Raw genomic sequence first — 18,855 nt, 5'->3', positions numbered from 1 at the left:
AGTATCCCATGTATTCAGAAGTATTAGTACAACTTATGTTCTTCCGCCTGTGCACAGGTCTGTAGCCCCCTTTAGAATGTGTCCACAAGTGGATATATATGCATATATATATTTAGTCTTTCTTAGACATGTCCCTGTAGTGTAAATAAAGGCCTGTCCTCTCTGTGGCAACACTGAGGGAAAACTGATCCACTGCCTTTCCCATTCACTCTGTGTAGTTCTGTTCAGGCCTCCTTTGCACTGTAACCTGGCTGTCACAGTTCATCTGACGTACAATGTCACTGGTCTGTAAGGCCCGGCAGATAAGCATCGGTGGCACTAGCACTGTGTGTGCTGTCCTTTCTAGTAAGACTTAGGGCATTTAATGTAAGAGGATGCAGTTTGTGCTATTGCTGGCAACAAGTTATGCTGTGCCACAGACAAAAGTGTTCTATACTCCTAGCGTAGTGCCAGCTGCAATGTTTGTAGACAGTGTGTGAGCAGGGACCCTGTTTACTTGTACAGAATCCTCCCTGAGGATGGAGTTACCTCTCAGTGCTGTCTCTGGCTGCTGTATTCACAGCACTGTCTCTGCATGGATAGGGCATTCTCTGTAGCTGCTACTTCCTCTGTTCTTATATGGGCAGTGAGCTGTTACTGATGAAACCTCACTGATCTCACTCCCTCTCTCCTCCAGAGGAGTCCCTTGCTGTTGCTGCTGGGACTTGCACAATGATACTAGGGCTGACAGGATACTCTGGAACTGACACACAGGAACTCAGCCTCTGCAACTCACTGCCATTCTCACTCAGGATCCCACTGCTTGGTCTGCTGTCCTCTCTTCTGTCCCAGCTTACAGCACTCCTCAGTCCTCACACCAATCTCTCCATCACTCCACCCTTCCTCTGGGTTCTCTCTAGGGATTGGCCAATCAGATGAGAGGTGTGGGCAGTGTCCTCCATCACACCATCCACTGTTGCTAGGCTCCAAGAAAAAGGGGGGAAAGGGTAAAGCTGCAGGTTATGTCTGTTTATATGGCAGCCCAGAGTATACAGCTGTCCTTTTTGGCAAAAAGTCTGGGCTACACAGGTTCTCATAGGGTCCTACATGGAGCACCTGGTACAATAAGGCAATTTACATGTCAGTTGAAGGGAGCATGAGTCCTGTAAGTTCTGTGGGATACCACACCTTGAAGAGAGATAAAGTACCAATCAATCAGATTTTTTATAGAATATGCTAGAAAAATTACAATTACAGATGGAGCCTGTTATCTTGGTTATTTCTCCGCCTAAATGGAGGTTTAGTTGCACTTAGGCGATAGCTTAGGTCAGAGGCGTCACTCACCTCCTTAACACCCGGTGCGGTGGCGTGGCAAAAAAAATGGGGTGGGACTTCGTGGGAATGGGCGGGGCTTAATTAGAGGGGCAGGGCTTTGCGGGTGACACCCATTTTTAGGCCATTGCAGGATTTAAAAGGGGGTGGGGCTTCATGGGAAGGGGCGGGGATTCACGCCCCAATACCCTTTTTTTGTCACTTGGGGAGTGTGGGAGGTGAGGGCTGACTCCTGGGGAGTGCTGTCCCTGCAGTGCACATCATATAACAGTGCAGCACTCGGCTCCTGTCACTGTGCAGGAGCCAGCATTTTGGTGTCACCCCTCGGCGGGTGACATCCGGGAGTGGGCTGCACCCCCCCCCCGCACCCGCCTTGTGACGCCACTGGCTTAGGTTGCTGAGTTTAATCACGGATAGGCGCATTGAGATATGTCTACATACTCAGCATGCAATATACATCTCCACCACTGGGTGGCTAATGCTCCACTAATCCAGTACTTTAGAGCGAATAGTGGCGGAATGATCTACAGTACAAGCTCTGGCAAATGGTCAGTGACGTATGTAATGTTAATGTACACACAGACCAATGGTCAGACAGAGAGGGTCAATTTAAAAAAAAATAGTTTAAACAGATGCAAATGAATGCATTAAAACACTTGTCAATTGCCGTGTTACTGCATGTGAGCGTCCAAGTCCCATAGACAAAACAATAGAGTAAAAATGAATATACTGTATGCAGACGCAACTAATGTGTGAAAGCAATAATTTAGTTCATTGTTGTTAAAGTATGTACAGTATCCTGTATATTTTGTACTATATGAGCGTCCAAGTCCCTTAACGGCATAAACAAACACCAGTGGGAAGGAATCGCTGCTTACAGTACTTTTACACATGAGCTTGTGTATCTTCCATGAAGTGGCATGGGCGAGCGGTGAAGTCTTCCGCCTCCCATGCTGAGAATCCCGGGTTCAATTCCCAAAGTGTGAGTGTATTTTTAATTTGTTTTCCTGTCACTCACTTTATTAATTTTTTTTTAAAATCTATTTTAATATACCTTCACATTCAATAGAAGTGTGCACACAGGTTTTACATACTGTAAATCAGGGTAAATCTGAAGGAGCGACTCATTACGCAATCTAAAATACACAGCGGCAATGAGGACCCATAGACATACCAATTAATATAAATTAGTGTATTCTGACACAACTAACTGTCGAGCAACACAGTACTGTAGATCGCCGGCATTAGAGAATCTGTGTTGTACTTTATGAGAAGGGATCACTGCTACTGTACCATTTACACATCTATCAAAGCGACTGCAGTTCTCATATACAGTACAGTATTGTGTTGTGCATTTATTGTAACCTGACCTCCCTCCCTGTCTACTGTATGAACTGTGCAGGTTCCCAGGGGGGAAAGGGAAAGTGGAATGGGGGTAGGGGGAGGTGGTGGCTAAATACCGTGTTCTGCAATATGAGCATCCAAGTCCCTTAACTATATATTAGCACAATTGATTTCTCCCAAATGTCCACAGATGTAGGACAAAGGACTAAACAAGTCATAGCTTAGGAAATTGCTTAAGGACAAAACCTCATATTAGCTGCCTGATATCGTGACATTTTTTCCCCAAATTGGTTTACATAATTTCAAGTAGTACACATAGAGAAATCACCTGTGGACAAAATAGGGGCATTAGTTTATGGGCAACTGCTCATTCGATCTTGGTCCCAATAAGTAGTTACACACCTACAAGTAATTACAATACATTGATTAATAACACAGTGTATCCATTTTTAATCATTATTAGTATCTTTATTTATTGTGTATTTTTGTCTTATATTTTTCACATCAGAAGAATTTGAATTGATCAATATTAAAGGTTAGATTTTAAATTAACATACTCTTATTCTATAGTGCACCAACAAAGAGGCAATCCTTTCTTTTGCATTGTTACTTATAAAGACAACACTTGCCTCTGTAGCCTTTAAAGCAGAGTACGTTACAAGCTGTTCATGCTATTTAGTACTCAAATGCAAAATACTATACAGAGATGCTAAGCACAGTGATTTGGCATCCAGGAACATAGGGAGGAGCTTTTATATCTCCCCATTATACTTAGAAAGATAACACTTGCCGCTGTATGTTACAAGCTGTTCGTGCTATTTAGTACTCAAATGCAAAATACTGAACAGAGATGCTAAGCACGGTGATTTGGCATCCAGGAACTTAGGGTGGAGCTTTTATCTCACCCCATTATACTTAGAAAGATTTCACTTGCCGCTGTAGCCTTTACAGCAGAGTACTGTATGTTACAAGCTGTTCGTGCTATCTAGTACTCAAATACAAAATACTGTGCAAAGATGCCAAGCACAGTGATTTGGCAACCAGGAACTTAGGGAGGAGCTTTTATCTCTCCCCATTATACTTATAAAGATAACACTTGCCGCTGTAGCTTTTATAGCAGAGTACGTTACAAGCTGTTTGTGCTATTTAGTACTCAAATAGAAATTACTGTACAGAGATACTAAGGATGGTGATTTGGCATCCATGAACTTAGGGAGGAGCTTTTATCTCTCCCCATTATACTTAATACTATGGGATTTGGACGCTCACATATCCCTAACATCAATAGACCATACTGTACCTGTAACACATTCGTTTGCATCTGTATATGCTGTGCTATTTGCATCTGTACTGTATATACTGTTATATACTGTATGACATACTGTAGCATATTGTAATGAGACGCACCAGTAAAGTAGTTCTTACGCTGTAGTTCAGTATTGTATTTTAATGGAGACCACTCGCATGCGCAATAGTGATTTTAAAAAGGGACATCTGGTGGATGATTGCAGGTATTACACTCAAAGGTAACGCCAAATGCTCTGTGCGCCTCCCTACAACTAGACAAGCCTCCTTGCACCCAGACACGCTGTGTATGCCTTATCGCGACTAATGCCTCAGCCAGCAAAGATAACAGAGGCTCCATCTGTAGAAGCTGATTGGTTGGTTTATCTCTTTTCACTTTTAGGGAGAGATACAGTGTTCAGCTTCTGTAATTTAAAAGGATGTGTTTGAAATATGCCAGTTAGTAGCTGATTGCTTGGTACCAGAACCGGCCCTAACCAATATGATGCCCTAGGCAAGATTTTGGCTGGTGCCCCCTAACACTGCCACTAGTAACACCTCTGACACAGCACCATAACCCCTCGCCCATAGCAGTCCTCATTTTGGTGTTCCTACCCCCTATATTTTAAATAGAAAAAGTGCGCACATTCGGCGCACAGCCCAAAAAGGGGCGCGTTCTTGCTGAGAAGGGGCATTGCCACACAATAGTACCCTCAATTCAAAATACACCACACAGTAGTGCAACTTTATTCACATTATATAATGCGATAGTGTCCCTTATTCACATTACAATACATAGTATAGTACCACTTAACCTTATATACGCTACTCCTCACAGTAGGGCCCCTTATTCACATTACATCACACTGAATTGTTCCTTATTCACATTACACCACACCATACCATATTGCTCTTTATTCACATTAGACCACACAGTAGTGTCCTTTCTAGATGTTACGCCACACAGTAGAGCACCTTATACTCATAATGACACACATAATGCCCCTTACACATATGCCGAACACTATTGCACAGCCAACCCACCCACACTCACGCGGCCGCTAATACTGTGACCTCTGCCTCTACTTAGATACAGATGTGTCCTCATACACCTTGCAGCAGGAGATGCCTTGTGTGAGTCAGCTGGCAGCTCTGCAAACGTCGGGCGCCTTTTTTGCCGTAAATGCGTGTAGTTTGCATTGCTATGTGACCAGTACGCACAAGCAGCTTCTGCTGATTAAAATGATATGCACCATGCCTATATTATGTGTGTGACTGTGGCTGTATCTGCATATGAAATGCTACGTTACAGTGATTTCCAGTAATACACTGTAATGTAGAATTTCATATGCAGATACAGCCACAGTCACACACATAATATAGGCATGCTGCATATAGGGGGTAATTCCAAGTTGATTGCAGCAGGATTTTTGTTAGCAATTGGGCAAAACCATGTGCACTGCAGGGGAGGCAGATATAACATGTGCAGAGAGAGTTAGATTTGGGTGGGGTGTGTTCAATCTGCAATCTAATTTGCAGTGTAAAAATAAAGCAGCCAGTATTTACCCTGCACAGAAATAAAATAACCCACCCAAATCTAACTCTCTCTGCAAATGTTATATCTGCCCCCCACCCCCCACCCCCCCTGCAGTGCACATGGTTTTGCCCAATTGCTATCAAAAATCCTGCTGCAATCAACTTGGAATTACCCCCATAATTTCAATCAGCAGAAGCCCCTTGGCATTCCAAAAGCCCTAGGCATTTGTCTAGTTTGCCCATGCTTGGTACTTTATCTCTCTCCAAGGCCTGAAACATCTCTCCATGTACTGCAGAAGGGTTGACATTATAGAATGTAAATACAGAACACAAATGCACTGGCTTATTTAATTCTTTATACTTTTGCTACTAATCTTCAGGTACAGAAGAAGATCCAGGAGGAGCTGGATGTGAAGGTTGGGTTTGGAAGGCATCCTCTACTCAGTGACCGGAAAACGTTACACTACCTGGAGGCAACAATCGCTGAGGTTCTGCGTATTCGTCCCGTGTCCCCGCTGCTCATCCCTCATGTAGCTATGCAAGATTCCAGGTGGGAATTAGTCTTCTGTTATGTTGGACGTTGTACGAGAGATCAATGAGTAGGAATGTAGAAATCTATTCATCTAGATTGCGCCAATGTGAGATATACGGAACTACTTGGCATCATCCCACGTGGACATTTGTTGATTAAGAAATGCCTAAAAATGGTGTACTGACAAATATGAGCATTAATAATTGTAATGGTAAATTGGACAAGCAAGTGTCGTGCTCCTAGGGTCTGATTCAGAGATGGCCTCGACATGCCCCAATTTTCTGAAACACTGGCCATCGGCATCCCTTCCTGGTCTACAAACAGCACTGCGGCTTAGGGGGCACTGTTGGCGCAGACACAGAGGTCTATATACTAAGCCTTGGAGAGAGATAATATGGACGGAGATAAAGTGCCAGCCAATCACCTCCTAACTGCCATGTTACAGGCTGTGGAGCAGATACAACAAGTGATATTCTTGTTATCACTTATTATAAATGATAAATGGTGCTCCAGCCAATCATCTCCTGTCATCTGTTAAAGTGACAGTTAAACATGACAGTTAGGAGCTGATTGGCTGAAGCACCATTTTTCATTTGGAACGAGTGATAACAAGAATATTACTCATTGTTAAATCAGCCCATGTTTGAAAAATAGCAGTTAGGAGCTGATTATCTGGCACTTTATCTCTGTCTACTTTATCTCTCTATCTAAACCTCACAGATCTGCACATGCACAGTATCGTTCCTGTGCATGCACAGATCAACAACCATCGGAGATGTACACAATGGCCCTCATTCCGAGTTGTTCGCTCGTTGCCGATTTTCTCTATATTGCGATTAGTCGCTTACTGCGCATGCGCATGGTTCGCAGAGCGCATGCGCTTAGTTATTTTACTCAAAAGTTAGGTATTTTACTCACGGCATTACGAGGATTTTTCTACGTTCTGGTGATCGGAGTGTGATTGACAGGAAGTGGGTGTTTCTGGGCGGAAACTGGCCGTTTTATGGGTGTGTGTGAAAAAACGCTGCCGTTTCTGGGAAAAACGCGGGAGTGGCTGGAGAAACGGGGGAGTGTCTGGGCGAACGCTGGGTGTGTTTGTGACGTCAAACCAGGAACGAAACTGACTGAACTGATCGCAGTGGCAGAGTAAGTGTCGAGCTACTCAGAAACTGCTAAGAAATTTCTATTCGCAATTTTGCGAATCTTTCGTTCGCAATTCTGCTAAGCTAAGATACATTCCCAGAGGGCGGCGGCTTAGCGTGTGCAATGCTGCGAAAAGCAGCTAGCGAGCGAACAACTCGGAATGAGGGCCCATGTTTTACAAAAAGAATGTCTACTTTGCAAGAAACACCCTCACTCTGCTCAGCTCTGTGATTCTATACATAAATCTCCTCACACTGCATTACCATTTAGCATTGTGCCTCAGCCATTGCCTTATTCCTGAATGGCACACCACCCACTGCATATTGTAATGTGTTTTTATGGCCTCATAACCATTGATTATAAATTACATTCAGCTGCTAGCTTTTACTGCTAGTACAACACGTTAACAAGTCAGACGCTAAAACCCACTGTCTCCAATGTCTGCACACCTACTTGTATTTATGCCTGCACTCAGCAGCAGTGGCATCATAATGGGGGTGCGAAAAACAGGGAAACGACTGCGCAATGTATCAGGGAAAAAAATGAAAAGAGCCGACGTTTTATTTAAAAATTAACACAATTTATTAACCATGAATACTGAATAAAAATATGCTTTTCATAAAACTAATAATTTAAAAGTTGGTAGTATGTATAACTGTATAATGAAACACACCTTGATGAATATAGGTATCGTACGAAATTTAGGAGCAGCTTATATATGGAGACTTGTTGAAGATCCGTAATTACTCACAAGGTTATCACTTGTGGATTCATTTGTATAGATGATAAATGAATAATGGTCCCAAATAGTGCACAATGTGCCCGTCACAAAGCTGTGTTGCTGTAATGTATACCTCTCCTGTGGGCTGGTCCGAGACCGGGCGTCCCCGGTTCTTGATCCTGCGTTGCCCACTCGTGCTATGCAGCAAGGAGATGGTAAAAGCCGCCTGGCTGATGTAGTACGTGAGACGGATGTAGCTAATAGGAGCCGCGTGCTGGTGTGTCCTAACGCGTTTCGTCACGTATCACGTGACTTTTTCACACCTTTTTTACACCTTTGAAAAAGTCACGCGTTAGGACCCCACCTCATCATCCACCTTGATCCAGGTATCCACACCAGCAGCTCTCTGCCAAGATCCAACGGACTTTCATACCGGCACTTCGGTTCCCGCAAGCCGCACACACCAGCACGCGGCTCCTATTAGCTACATCCGTCTCACGTACGACATCAGCCCGGCGGCTTTTACCATCTCCTTGCTGCATAGCACGAGTGGGCAACGCAGGATCAAGAACCGGGGACGCCCGGTCTCGGACCAGCCCACAGGAGAGGTATACATTACAGCAACACAGCTTTGTGACGGGCACATTGTGCACTATTTGGAACCGTTTTTCATTTATCATCTATACAAATGAATCCACAAGTGATAACCTTGTGAGTAATTACGGATCTTCAACAAGTCTCCATATATAAGCTGCTCCTAAATTTCGTACGATACCTATATTCATCAAGGTGTGTTTCATTATACAGTTATACATACTACCAACTTTTAAATTATTAGTTTTATGAAAAGCATATTTTTATTCAGTATTCATGGTTAATAAATTGTGTTAATTTTTAAATAAAACGTCGGCTCTTTTCATTTTTTTCCCTGATACACTGCGCAGCCGTTTCCCTGTTTTTTGCAATCTCTATATAACACACACTTAGTGTTGTCGGCCGCGCGCCATATCAGGGAAATTTTGGTATTATATAGTCTATTACTTGGGCGCTTTCAAGCAGTTATTTCGTTTTTTTGTTTAGTTAAATAATGGGGGTGCGGTCTGCATCCGGGTGTCAGCTGCCGAGGGGTGACACCAATATGCTGGCTCCTGCTTAGTGACAGATGCCGGTGTTGTACTTAAACACTCCCATAGCACTCCCCGTGGGCAGCCTGTATCTTCCGAACCCCAAGAATGCTGAAAACGGGGGTTCCTGCCTGTGAGGCCACACCCCACATGCTAAGCCATGCCCCTCCATGATGCCACGCCCCTGCTCAGCAGCACTGCATTAGTATTGGGTCACCATTTTCCAAATGTGGCTTGCTCCATTCACTGCATTTAAGATCTGTTTGCAAACGAAAACCCAATGCCAGTAGGTATCCAGTTTATGCAACTATACCGTATATAGAATACTAGAAAAATAATTGCTGCAAAGTAACAGGCGTTTTATTTGTTTAATAGCATTGGAGAATACACCATTCCTAAAGACGCCCGTGTGGTTATAAACCTGTGGTCTCTACATCATGATGAGAAGGAATGGGAGAACCCTGAAGACTTTAATCCAGGTTTGTGTCCATATAGCACAATTGTAATTTAGGTGTGGTACATGGAACATGACTGTTGCTGGTATAATGTAAAGCAGGGAAAAGTAGCCACAATAGCACAAGATGTATGACTTTTTATTGCTGCAATATAATTGGACTTTTGGCTCTTTGGATATTGGGGGTAATTCCAAGTTGATCGCAGCAGGATTTTTTTTTGCAATTGGGCAAAACCATGTGCACTGCAGGGGAGGCAGATATAACATGTACAAAAAGAGTTAGATTTGGGTGGGTTATTTTGTTTCTGTGCAGGGTAAATACTGGCTGCTGTATTTTTACACTGCAAATTAGATTGCAGATTGAGCACACCCCACCCAAATCTAACTCTCTCTGCACATGTTATATCTGCCTCCCCTGCAGTGCACATGGTTTTGCCCAATTGCTAACAAAAATCCTGCTGCGATCAACTTGGAATTACCCCCATTGTGGGCGCTGACTCTGAGTAGGCAGTGACGGTGCACCTTGGTAAAACTATGTTGTACTGCAGATGGGGGAGAAGTAAAATGTGCAGAGAGTTTTCAATATCTAAATTGCAGTGTAAGCTGTCCAGCATTTGTGTACTACATACAAAAGCAGCCAGTATTTACCCTGCATGCAGAAACATGTACTGTATGTATTTGCACCCCTTGCAGTACAACATGGTTTGTCCATGTACACAGTTACTGCTTTTTCTACCTTTAGTCCCAACTCAGAATCAGGCCCTGTGACAGGGTATGGTGGGACTTATTTACAGAACTTTACTAACAATATGATCAGTGGCGTATCTATAATGGGTGCAGTGTGTGGGGTGCACATGGGCTCCTGAGCCCAGGGGGGGTCACACTGCATATCCTGCACCTATTTCTTCAATACTTACCTCTTTGGAGTCCCCAGTCGATGCCATAACCTCTCCGCAAATCACTAGAAAAATGGCGTGGCAGACATTTACCTGGTGTTTTGCGCATGCGCAGTGAGAAAATCTCTGGGAAAATGTCAACCACGCCATTGCCTGGAGTTCTGCACACGCGTAATAGAGTCTGTGCCCCTTGTGTTTAGATGTTATTGCTCTGCCAGCTAGAGAGGAGCGGGCCCGGATGGAGGAGGCTGCACATGGGCCTCTTCCTCTGGTAATACACCCCTGAATATGACTTATTATCTATCTTCTTTAGAGCGCTTCTTAGATGAAAATGGAAACCGTGTGCACTCCCCAAGCCAGAGCTACCTTCCCTTCGGAGCTGGGATTAGGGTGTGCCTTGGTGAAGCCCTGGCCAAGATGGAGATCTTCCTTTTTCTGTCCTGGATCCTACAGAGATTCACAATGGAGGTGCCAGAGGGAGACCCTTTGCCAGACCTGGAGGGTAAGTTTGGGGTCGTACTTCAAGTGAAACCATTCAAGGTGACCACTAAGCTGAGAGACGTCTGGAAGAATATTGAAATCCCCACATAAGTACTGTACAGTTCCACATCAATACCAACGATCACCAACCATCTGGATATCCAAATAGTTCTGGAGAAGAATGCACTGATCAGCTGATCTGAGGCTGTCAGTGTGACTGCACAGATGCTCACTGTAACACATGTTGTCCTTTCACCAGTGTGTGCAGTCACATTTCGCTTTGTTCATACATACTGTACACTTGTCTTCTTACATCCATGCTGCAGTTATGCTAAACAACCCTTGAAGACGCGGCATGCCATGGTGGGACTCTGTAGCGCTAAGCATCTTTTTTTTGCATCTTAGACGCAAAGTAATGTAATTGGACGCACAGTAGCTTCTGCTCATTAAAATGATAGGTAGCATGCCTATATTCTGTGTGTAACTGCGGCTCTATCTGCATCTAAAATGCCACATTATAGGGTTTTCCATTAAAACACTGTAGCATAACATATTGTATGCAAATACAGTAGCAGTCACACACACAGAATATAGGCATGCTACATATCATTTTAATCAGTAGAAGGTACTGTGCATCCAATTACATTATTTTATCTAAGATGCATTTTCACAGAAAAAAAAAAACGCAAAAAAAAGAAGATCGGCGCTACTAAGACACACCGCACTCATTCGTTATGTGTAACGCGACTTGTAGCGCATGGAGCAAAGATGTAAGAGACACATCTGTAGTGTAAAATTCACTGGCTATTACAGGCTACTGTTTTTGTGACAAACACAAGGCTGCAGATTAAAAAGCATCTGCCTCCTTAATAAAGTGTATATAACAAGAGGCCTAGGGGGTAATTCTAAGTTGATCGCAGCAGGAATTTTGTTAGCAGTTGGGCAAAACCATGTGCACTGCAGGGGAGGCAGATATAACGTGCAGAAAGAGTTAGATTTGAGTGGGTTATTTTGTTTCTGTGCAGGGTAAATACTGGCTGCTTTATTTTTACACTGCAAAATGGATTGCAGATTGAACACACCACACCCAAATCTAACTCTCTCTGCACATGTTAAATCTGCCCTTCCTGCAGTGCACATGGGCCCTCATTCCGAGTTGGTCGCCCGTTATTTTCCTTCGCATCGGTGCGATTTTCCGCTAACTGCGCATGCGCAATGTTCGCACTGCGGCTGCGCCAAGTAAATTTGCTAAGAAGTTTGGTATTTTACTCACGGCATTACAAGGTTTTTTCTTCGTTCTGGTGATCGTAGTGTGATTGACAGGAAGTGGGTGTTTCTGGGCGGAAACTGGCCGTTTTATGGGAGTGTGTGAAAAAACGCTGCCGTTTCTGGGAAAAACGCGGGAGTGGCTGGAGAAACGGGGGAGTATCTGGGCGAACGCTGGGTGTGGTTGTGACGTCAAACCAGGAACGAAACTGACTGAACTGATCGCAGTGGCAGAGTAAGTGTCGAGCTACTCAGAAACTGCTAAGAAATTTCTATTCGCAATTTTGCGAATCTTTCGTTCCAAATTCTGCTAAGCCAAGATTCACTCCCAGAGGGCGGCGGCTTAGCGTGTGCACTGCTGCGAAAAGCGGCTAGCGAGCGAACAACTCGGAATGAGGGCCATGGTTTTGCCCAACTTCTAACAAAATTCCTGCTGCGATCAACTTGGAATTACCCCCCTAATTCAGACTTGATTGTAGCATCAAATTTGTTAGCAGATGGGCAAAACCATGTGCACTGCAGGGGGGGCAGATATAACATCATACTTACCTACTTCTGGCAGCTCTCTCCGGGAGAGAGCTGCCAGGTCGGCTCAGTGGAGGGGCTGGGCAGGACAATGACGAGAGGAGGGGGCGGGGAGGGGGCGGAATGGGGCGAGGCAGGGCGGAGGCAGTACGAGGGTGGGGTTACATCATCACAATGTTTAAACCACGCCCCATGCTCTGTAATGCCGCTATAACCGGTATTTTACAGCAGGGGGCGTGACTATGATGACGCAATTAAACAAGAATCGCGTCATCGACTGTCCGGACCGCCCACTTTACTCTCAAAGTGGGCGACCGGGCAGGTGGCAACTGAAAAATCGGGAGACTTGTCTGCTCTTCCAGGGGGCTGGGAGGGTCACCCGATTTTTGGGAGCCTCACAGCCATTCCGGGAGAGTAGGCAAGTATGTATAACATGTGCAGAGAGAGAGAGATTTGGGTGGGGTGTGTTTAAACTGAAATCTAAATTGCAGTGTAAATATAAAGCAGCCAGTATTTACTCTGCACAGAAACAATATAACCCACCCAAATTGAACTCTCTCTGCAAATGTTATATCTGCCACACCTGCAGTGCACATGGGCCCTCATTCCGAGATGATCGTAGCTGTGCTAAATTTAGCACAGCTACGATCAATCACACTGACATGCTGGGGGACGCCCAGCACAGGGCTATTCCGCCCCGCATGTTAGTGCCCCCCCCCCCCCCGCAGAATTGCAAAGGCATCGCACAGCGGCGATGCCTTTGCTCTTCAAGAGTAGCTCCCGACCAGCGCAGCTTTAGCGTGCTGGCCGGGAGCTATTCGTCACTCCCCAGCCCGCTGCGGCTGCGTATGACGTCACGCAGCCATTGCGGGCCGCTCCCCGCACGGTCCGGCCACGCCTGCGTTGGCTGAACCGTGCCCACGAAACGGCGGCCAAACACCGCCGTTCTGCCCCCTCCTGCCCAGCGACTGCCTCTGCCTGTCTGGCACTACGGCGCCGGCGCATGCGCAGTGGATACCCGTTCGCTCGGCTGCGATAAAAAGCAGCGAGCGTATGGGTCAGAATGACCCCCATGATTTTGCCCATCTGCTTACAAATTTGCTACTACGATCAGGTCTGAATTAGGCTCAAGGTACATTAGACTGTAGCAGGTAAAGAGATCGGGGGTTATTCAGGTTTGTTAGCAAACCAAAAGTTAGCAATTGGCAAAACCATGCAAAATTATACATCCAGATTCAGACTTTTATTTATTTTATTTTTACTTTTTTAAGGATTTGGAAATGTTTAATATAAATAAAGAAATTCAAATCTTTACTTTTCTATTCCTATCAGAAACTAAAAGATGATACAATTTTTCTCAGACACTTCAAAGACACAAAACATATAGATATAGCTTCAAAACATATAGATATGGCTTCAATAAGATACTTTTTTCTCCATTCTACCCAAACATATGATAAACAGAGACTTTCATCAGGTGCTATAACATTTCATATATGGATCAATCAACAATAATCTAGCCACTTCAAATGAACTCAAAATCCATCAGCAGATGTATGAAGGAAATGGGCCTTTTCTGACACATGGGCGCTGATTCTGATCTGAGAGCAAAGCATAGCTGCCGACATCCCAGCGAAGGTAGGCGCATCGATGGGGCGGGATGTAGGCGGATTGGGGGCACAGTTACCATGATCGTGACATTTTAGCCACAGCCCCGCTCTGTAATGTCAAGATTACAGGCATTATACTGCACGGGGCGTGGCTATGCAAGCGGTGAAAATACATTTAGGGCGGGATGTACCAACCTCTTGCGGTACATCGCGCTGACACTAATCTCATATGTACTCACATATGCGATTAGTACCACAAAGGGCAGCTTTCCCGATAAGAGTTGCCCTTTGCAATGACTGCCGGTCTCTGTACGAGTTTATGACCTGAGAGTCCATGTGCGCTTGTGCAGTAACCCGGCGGCCATCAGGGGTGCTGGGACGGATCAGATCAGATCCCTCTGACAGCACCGATGTGGAAAGAAGCAATAGCTGGCGTTACCCTCCGCATTGGAAACCCGGCGGCGGAACTTTAGTACATATGGATTATTGTTTTTGTATTCAGGGTAAATATTGTCTGCTTCTGCATTACCCTCTCAAATCCAATGCAGGACTGGAGCATGAAGAGCACACTGGGGGAATGCAGTGGTAGGGCTCATGTTCATCCATGTTGTTGCTCGGCCAGGTAACTGACCATCTGTTAGAGTAACACTGTATCATTTGAATGTGAGGTCTGGAACTTGACATTAGAATACTCCTGTGGGCCAGTTCAACCCTGTTTAATCTAAGGGGGGACTTCAGTTCCAGGCGAAGGATACGTTTTACCATTACTACAACATTTAAATGCCAGCATCGGCACCACATCTCACACCCTTCACCTGCCTGGCCAAGTGCCAAATTCGCTCAGAAGTACTCTCTGACCCATGGGGCTGCCAACAATTTTATGTGACAAGGCTGCCGTAAAGCGATATTGCGGCGCTGATTCGGCAAGGCGGATGACTTGAATTTAATTCCCCCCAAATCTGTCTGCACATGTTACATCTGCCCTACCTGCAGTGCAACATGGTTTTATTAAGGTGCAAAGTCACTAGTTATGTTTCCTCTTTGCTATCAATGTAGAATCAGCCCCATGATGTGATTTTAACCTATTCTCTACTCCTGTCCATATAATGCCTACTCAGGAATAGATGTGATTACTGGCTGCAGTAGTGTCTCCCAATTATCAACAGATACTGCAATACCAACTCCTGGTCAGACCGCTCACTAGTCACAGCGAAGTTTGAACTCCTTGGAAGCCCACAAGAACGAGACTACTGGATGTTAAGGGACAGAAGCCAACACAGTAATCGCTGAGACGAAAGCTGATCATTCTAGGGTCATTATCAAGACCACAGCATAAGACAACAGTCAGCACAGCAATCAGGATATATATATATATATATATATATACACACACACACACACACACACACACTATATATATATATATATATATATATATATATACTGTATATATATATATATATATATATATACTGTGTATATATATATATATATATATATTTATAGGGGGGAGGACACCAATATTTATCTTGTCTTGGGCCAAACTTACGCCACTGATCGGGGGTACATGTAATAGGGTCCGAGGTAACCGGAGGTGCAGTGAGTCGGGCACAAATGGCCGTATTTTTAAAGTGGCACTCATTTACTAAGCAGAGCCAACCTCCGGCAAACTAGGACCTTATTACATATACCCCCAGGGGTCGAATTATCAGTTATACAGCTCATTGAAATAAACAGCAAAGACTCGCAACCAAAGTCCAAACAATTGCGCAACAGCTGGTTACGTTACCTCTAATATCACAAGTCACCCTATGCACCTCTATAGGGTGTGAGGCAAAACATGCGATGTGGATGCACAGGATGCGCCATTCATGAGCTGAATTGCCTCAAATAATGGTATATTCACTGAATATTCCAAGAGGTATCACATGCATAGTATGATGCCCTATGTAATATTTATATGTTAATGTCCCTATTAATGAGCATCCTCAGGCATAACCAATGAACATCCCTCCTGTAGTAAGGGAATTAAAATCAATAGATCCACGACAGACTGGCCTAATACCACTAAAATCGCTGTAAAATTGCCTATTTTGTGTACAAACGAAAACCCGCTATGTAGGTGAGATGTGGAACCACGTTCCAGAACATGATTCACACCTAATTAAATCTACCCCTACACGGGTGTAGCCAGAACTTTGTGGGCCCCATAGCAACATTTTGAAGGGGCCCCCGTCCCAATGCTTCTAGAGAGATACTTCTCTGCAGCAGTTGTTAATGTTATGCCCTATAATAGTGCCCTAGTTCATTTTCTGAACCATAGTACAGCCTTATTTAATGTTACGCTCCATAGTACTGCCCTAGTTTCTCTTATGAATCGCAGTAGTGCTTACGTTCACCCTATTTCACATTTCAGAGCTGCCAGTACACATTATGCCACCAGTACCCCCAATTCCCCATTATGATATATAGTGCTCCGGTTCATATTATATAACGTTAAAATGCCCTCCAGTTCATTTTATACCACAATACAATGAGCAGATCAAGGGGCATACCAAGGAAAAAGTTTGAAAGGACCCCTACGTACCACGCAATGGCAAAAAATGTGTATAACACATGTAACTGTGACAGGGAAGGTGGGCCCCTCTTAGCTCTGGGCCCCATAGCAGCTGCACTGCTTGCACCTATGGCAGCTACATCCTTGCACCCCTATGTCTTTAACCTAATCTCCCAAATAGAATAGGCTTTCAGCATCTCACTAGAAGGCAATTTAATTTTTCTTTAACTTAGACCCCAAAGCCATCGCCCCCACAAAAAATAGGTAAGGATGCCTACACCTGCTCACTTTTTATTGACCAGTTTCTTTAAAACCCTATGTTTTTAAATATTTGCAAAATATTGGAAAACAGATTATACCCTGTTCTACATAGTCTAATACACTCTGACTGGTGGATTGGGTTCGGGTGACCGGCGCATTCCCTGACCGGTTGCTTCATTGCATCCTGACAAATGCTGGGCAACAGTAGAAGAACAACTGATAGTACACAAATAAATAAAAACGCTTTCCTTCATTGGCGACTGTACTAGATGCACATAATCTCTCCCTTCCCCACACCTTCATTTCCTCCTATACACTTCACAAAGCCACGTTCCCCATCCAAATGTCCTTACTTTAACCTATTAGATTGCCTTTAACACCAAAGACTAAAAAATACAGGAAAATGATTTGATCCTTCTTACTTAGGATGGGAGTCAGCCAATTTGCCGGCTGTCGGGATCCCGATAGTCAGGATACCAACACCGGAATCCCGACACCCGTACGGATCCCCTTAGGATAAATCTGTGTTACAGAACTACGGCTCAGAAAACAAGCCTATATATTTAAAATTATTTATTGTTATTTTTTTCCATTACAATTTTTTTTCACTTTTTTAGCAGGCCAGAAATGTACAGCTGTATGTGTATAAAACGTGTTTTTCCTATTGCATAATCTATCATTTGTTACACTTCCAACTGGTTTCTTCTTTCCTAGATAAATGTAAAAAATAAAAAACTTGAAACATGAAGAGTTCAGACGTCTGCGTATTTGTGTGTGCGCTACTCATAAGAAAATAATTGTTCTTAATATACCTTTTGTGCACATACTTAACCCATACTTCAAAAGACAAGGAGGCACAACAACATACACAGTGACATATATACTTTTCCTAACAAAACTGTACTTATAAAACTGAAGGTATAAAAGGAAGTCCTGTCCAACATGGAGTCATTCTTGATAAAGTACCCCCTGTGGTATGAAACGCGTGTCACGATCCGGGTATCTGGACGCCATTTCTTACCCATCAGATGCCTCCTAAGGCTGGCTCAGCGCTCCAGGACCGGATCCCATCTGTTATCCTAATGTTCACATTCCTGCATCCTCTCCTGTCTCTCTGAGACGCTGTCACAGTAACGCCTTATTACATCTGGCATGGCGTCTCCCGCGGCCTCCGCCGCCGTCCCTGAGCTTCTGCATGCAGAGTGTCAGAGTGGCGATTACGTCAGCCGCGGCCTCCGCTGTGTCCGCGTGGTTGGATGTGCACTTGTCAGCCTGGCGTCTCCTGTCTCCAGTGGCCGGCGCCGCCATTACTGTTTTCATTACCACATGGATTACAAACCAAACTTCCCTCCAAGTGTCTGCATGGGCGCAGCCATCTTGGATTCTGTCAGCTGATCATTTCCTCCAATCTGTTGTCAGTATTTTTAATCTGCATAATTGCCAAGCCAATCCCTTCCTTGCTGCAGGTATAAATACACTGTGCCTGAGCAAGGAAGGCGTCAGTGCTTTGGTTGTCAAACCTAGTTCCTGTTTGTCTCTCTCCTGTGATTGTCTTCCAGGTTCCAGCTCCTGTCTCAAGACTTCCACCATAGAGACCCGCACCAGCATTCCACCTGCGGTGTAGCCTGACTCTCCAATCCATTGTGGATTCATCTGTTTCCAGCTACAACATTACCTGCTTCCAGCTCAGCTTCCAGCAGAGTACAGCTTCCCTTAAAGGGCCGGTGTCCTTTCTACACTTTACCACTCTCCACCGGTATTATTATTTCTCCGCTCTCAAGTTCTACATTTCAGTTCATATTTCATCGCTC

General features: G+C 44.4%; 1 protein-coding gene across 1 annotated transcript in view; it reads left to right on the top strand.

Annotated features, from left to right (window-relative positions):
• LOC135056584 (steroid 17-alpha-hydroxylase/17,20 lyase) overlaps positions 1-17,792 on the top strand; it is a 65,498-nt gene extending 47,706 nt beyond the window's left edge. The window contains exons 6-8 of the mRNA XM_063961939.1: positions 5,856-6,025; positions 9,371-9,474; positions 10,659-17,792. Of these exons, the coding sequence (XP_063818009.1) occupies positions 5,856-6,025; positions 9,371-9,474; positions 10,659-10,936 (552 nt within the window). The 3' untranslated portion in view covers positions 10,937-17,792. The remainder of the gene's footprint in view (positions 1-5,855; positions 6,026-9,370; positions 9,475-10,658) is intronic.
• Positions 17,793-18,855: the final 1,063 nt, after the last annotated feature.

The sequence above is a fragment of the Pseudophryne corroboree genome, chromosome 3 (assembly GCF_028390025.1).
Source record: "Pseudophryne corroboree isolate aPseCor3 chromosome 3, aPseCor3.hap2, whole genome shotgun sequence".
Classification (NCBI taxonomy): domain Eukaryota; kingdom Metazoa; phylum Chordata; class Amphibia; order Anura; family Myobatrachidae; genus Pseudophryne; species Pseudophryne corroboree.
This window is presented reverse-complemented; position numbering and strand designations above follow the sequence as displayed.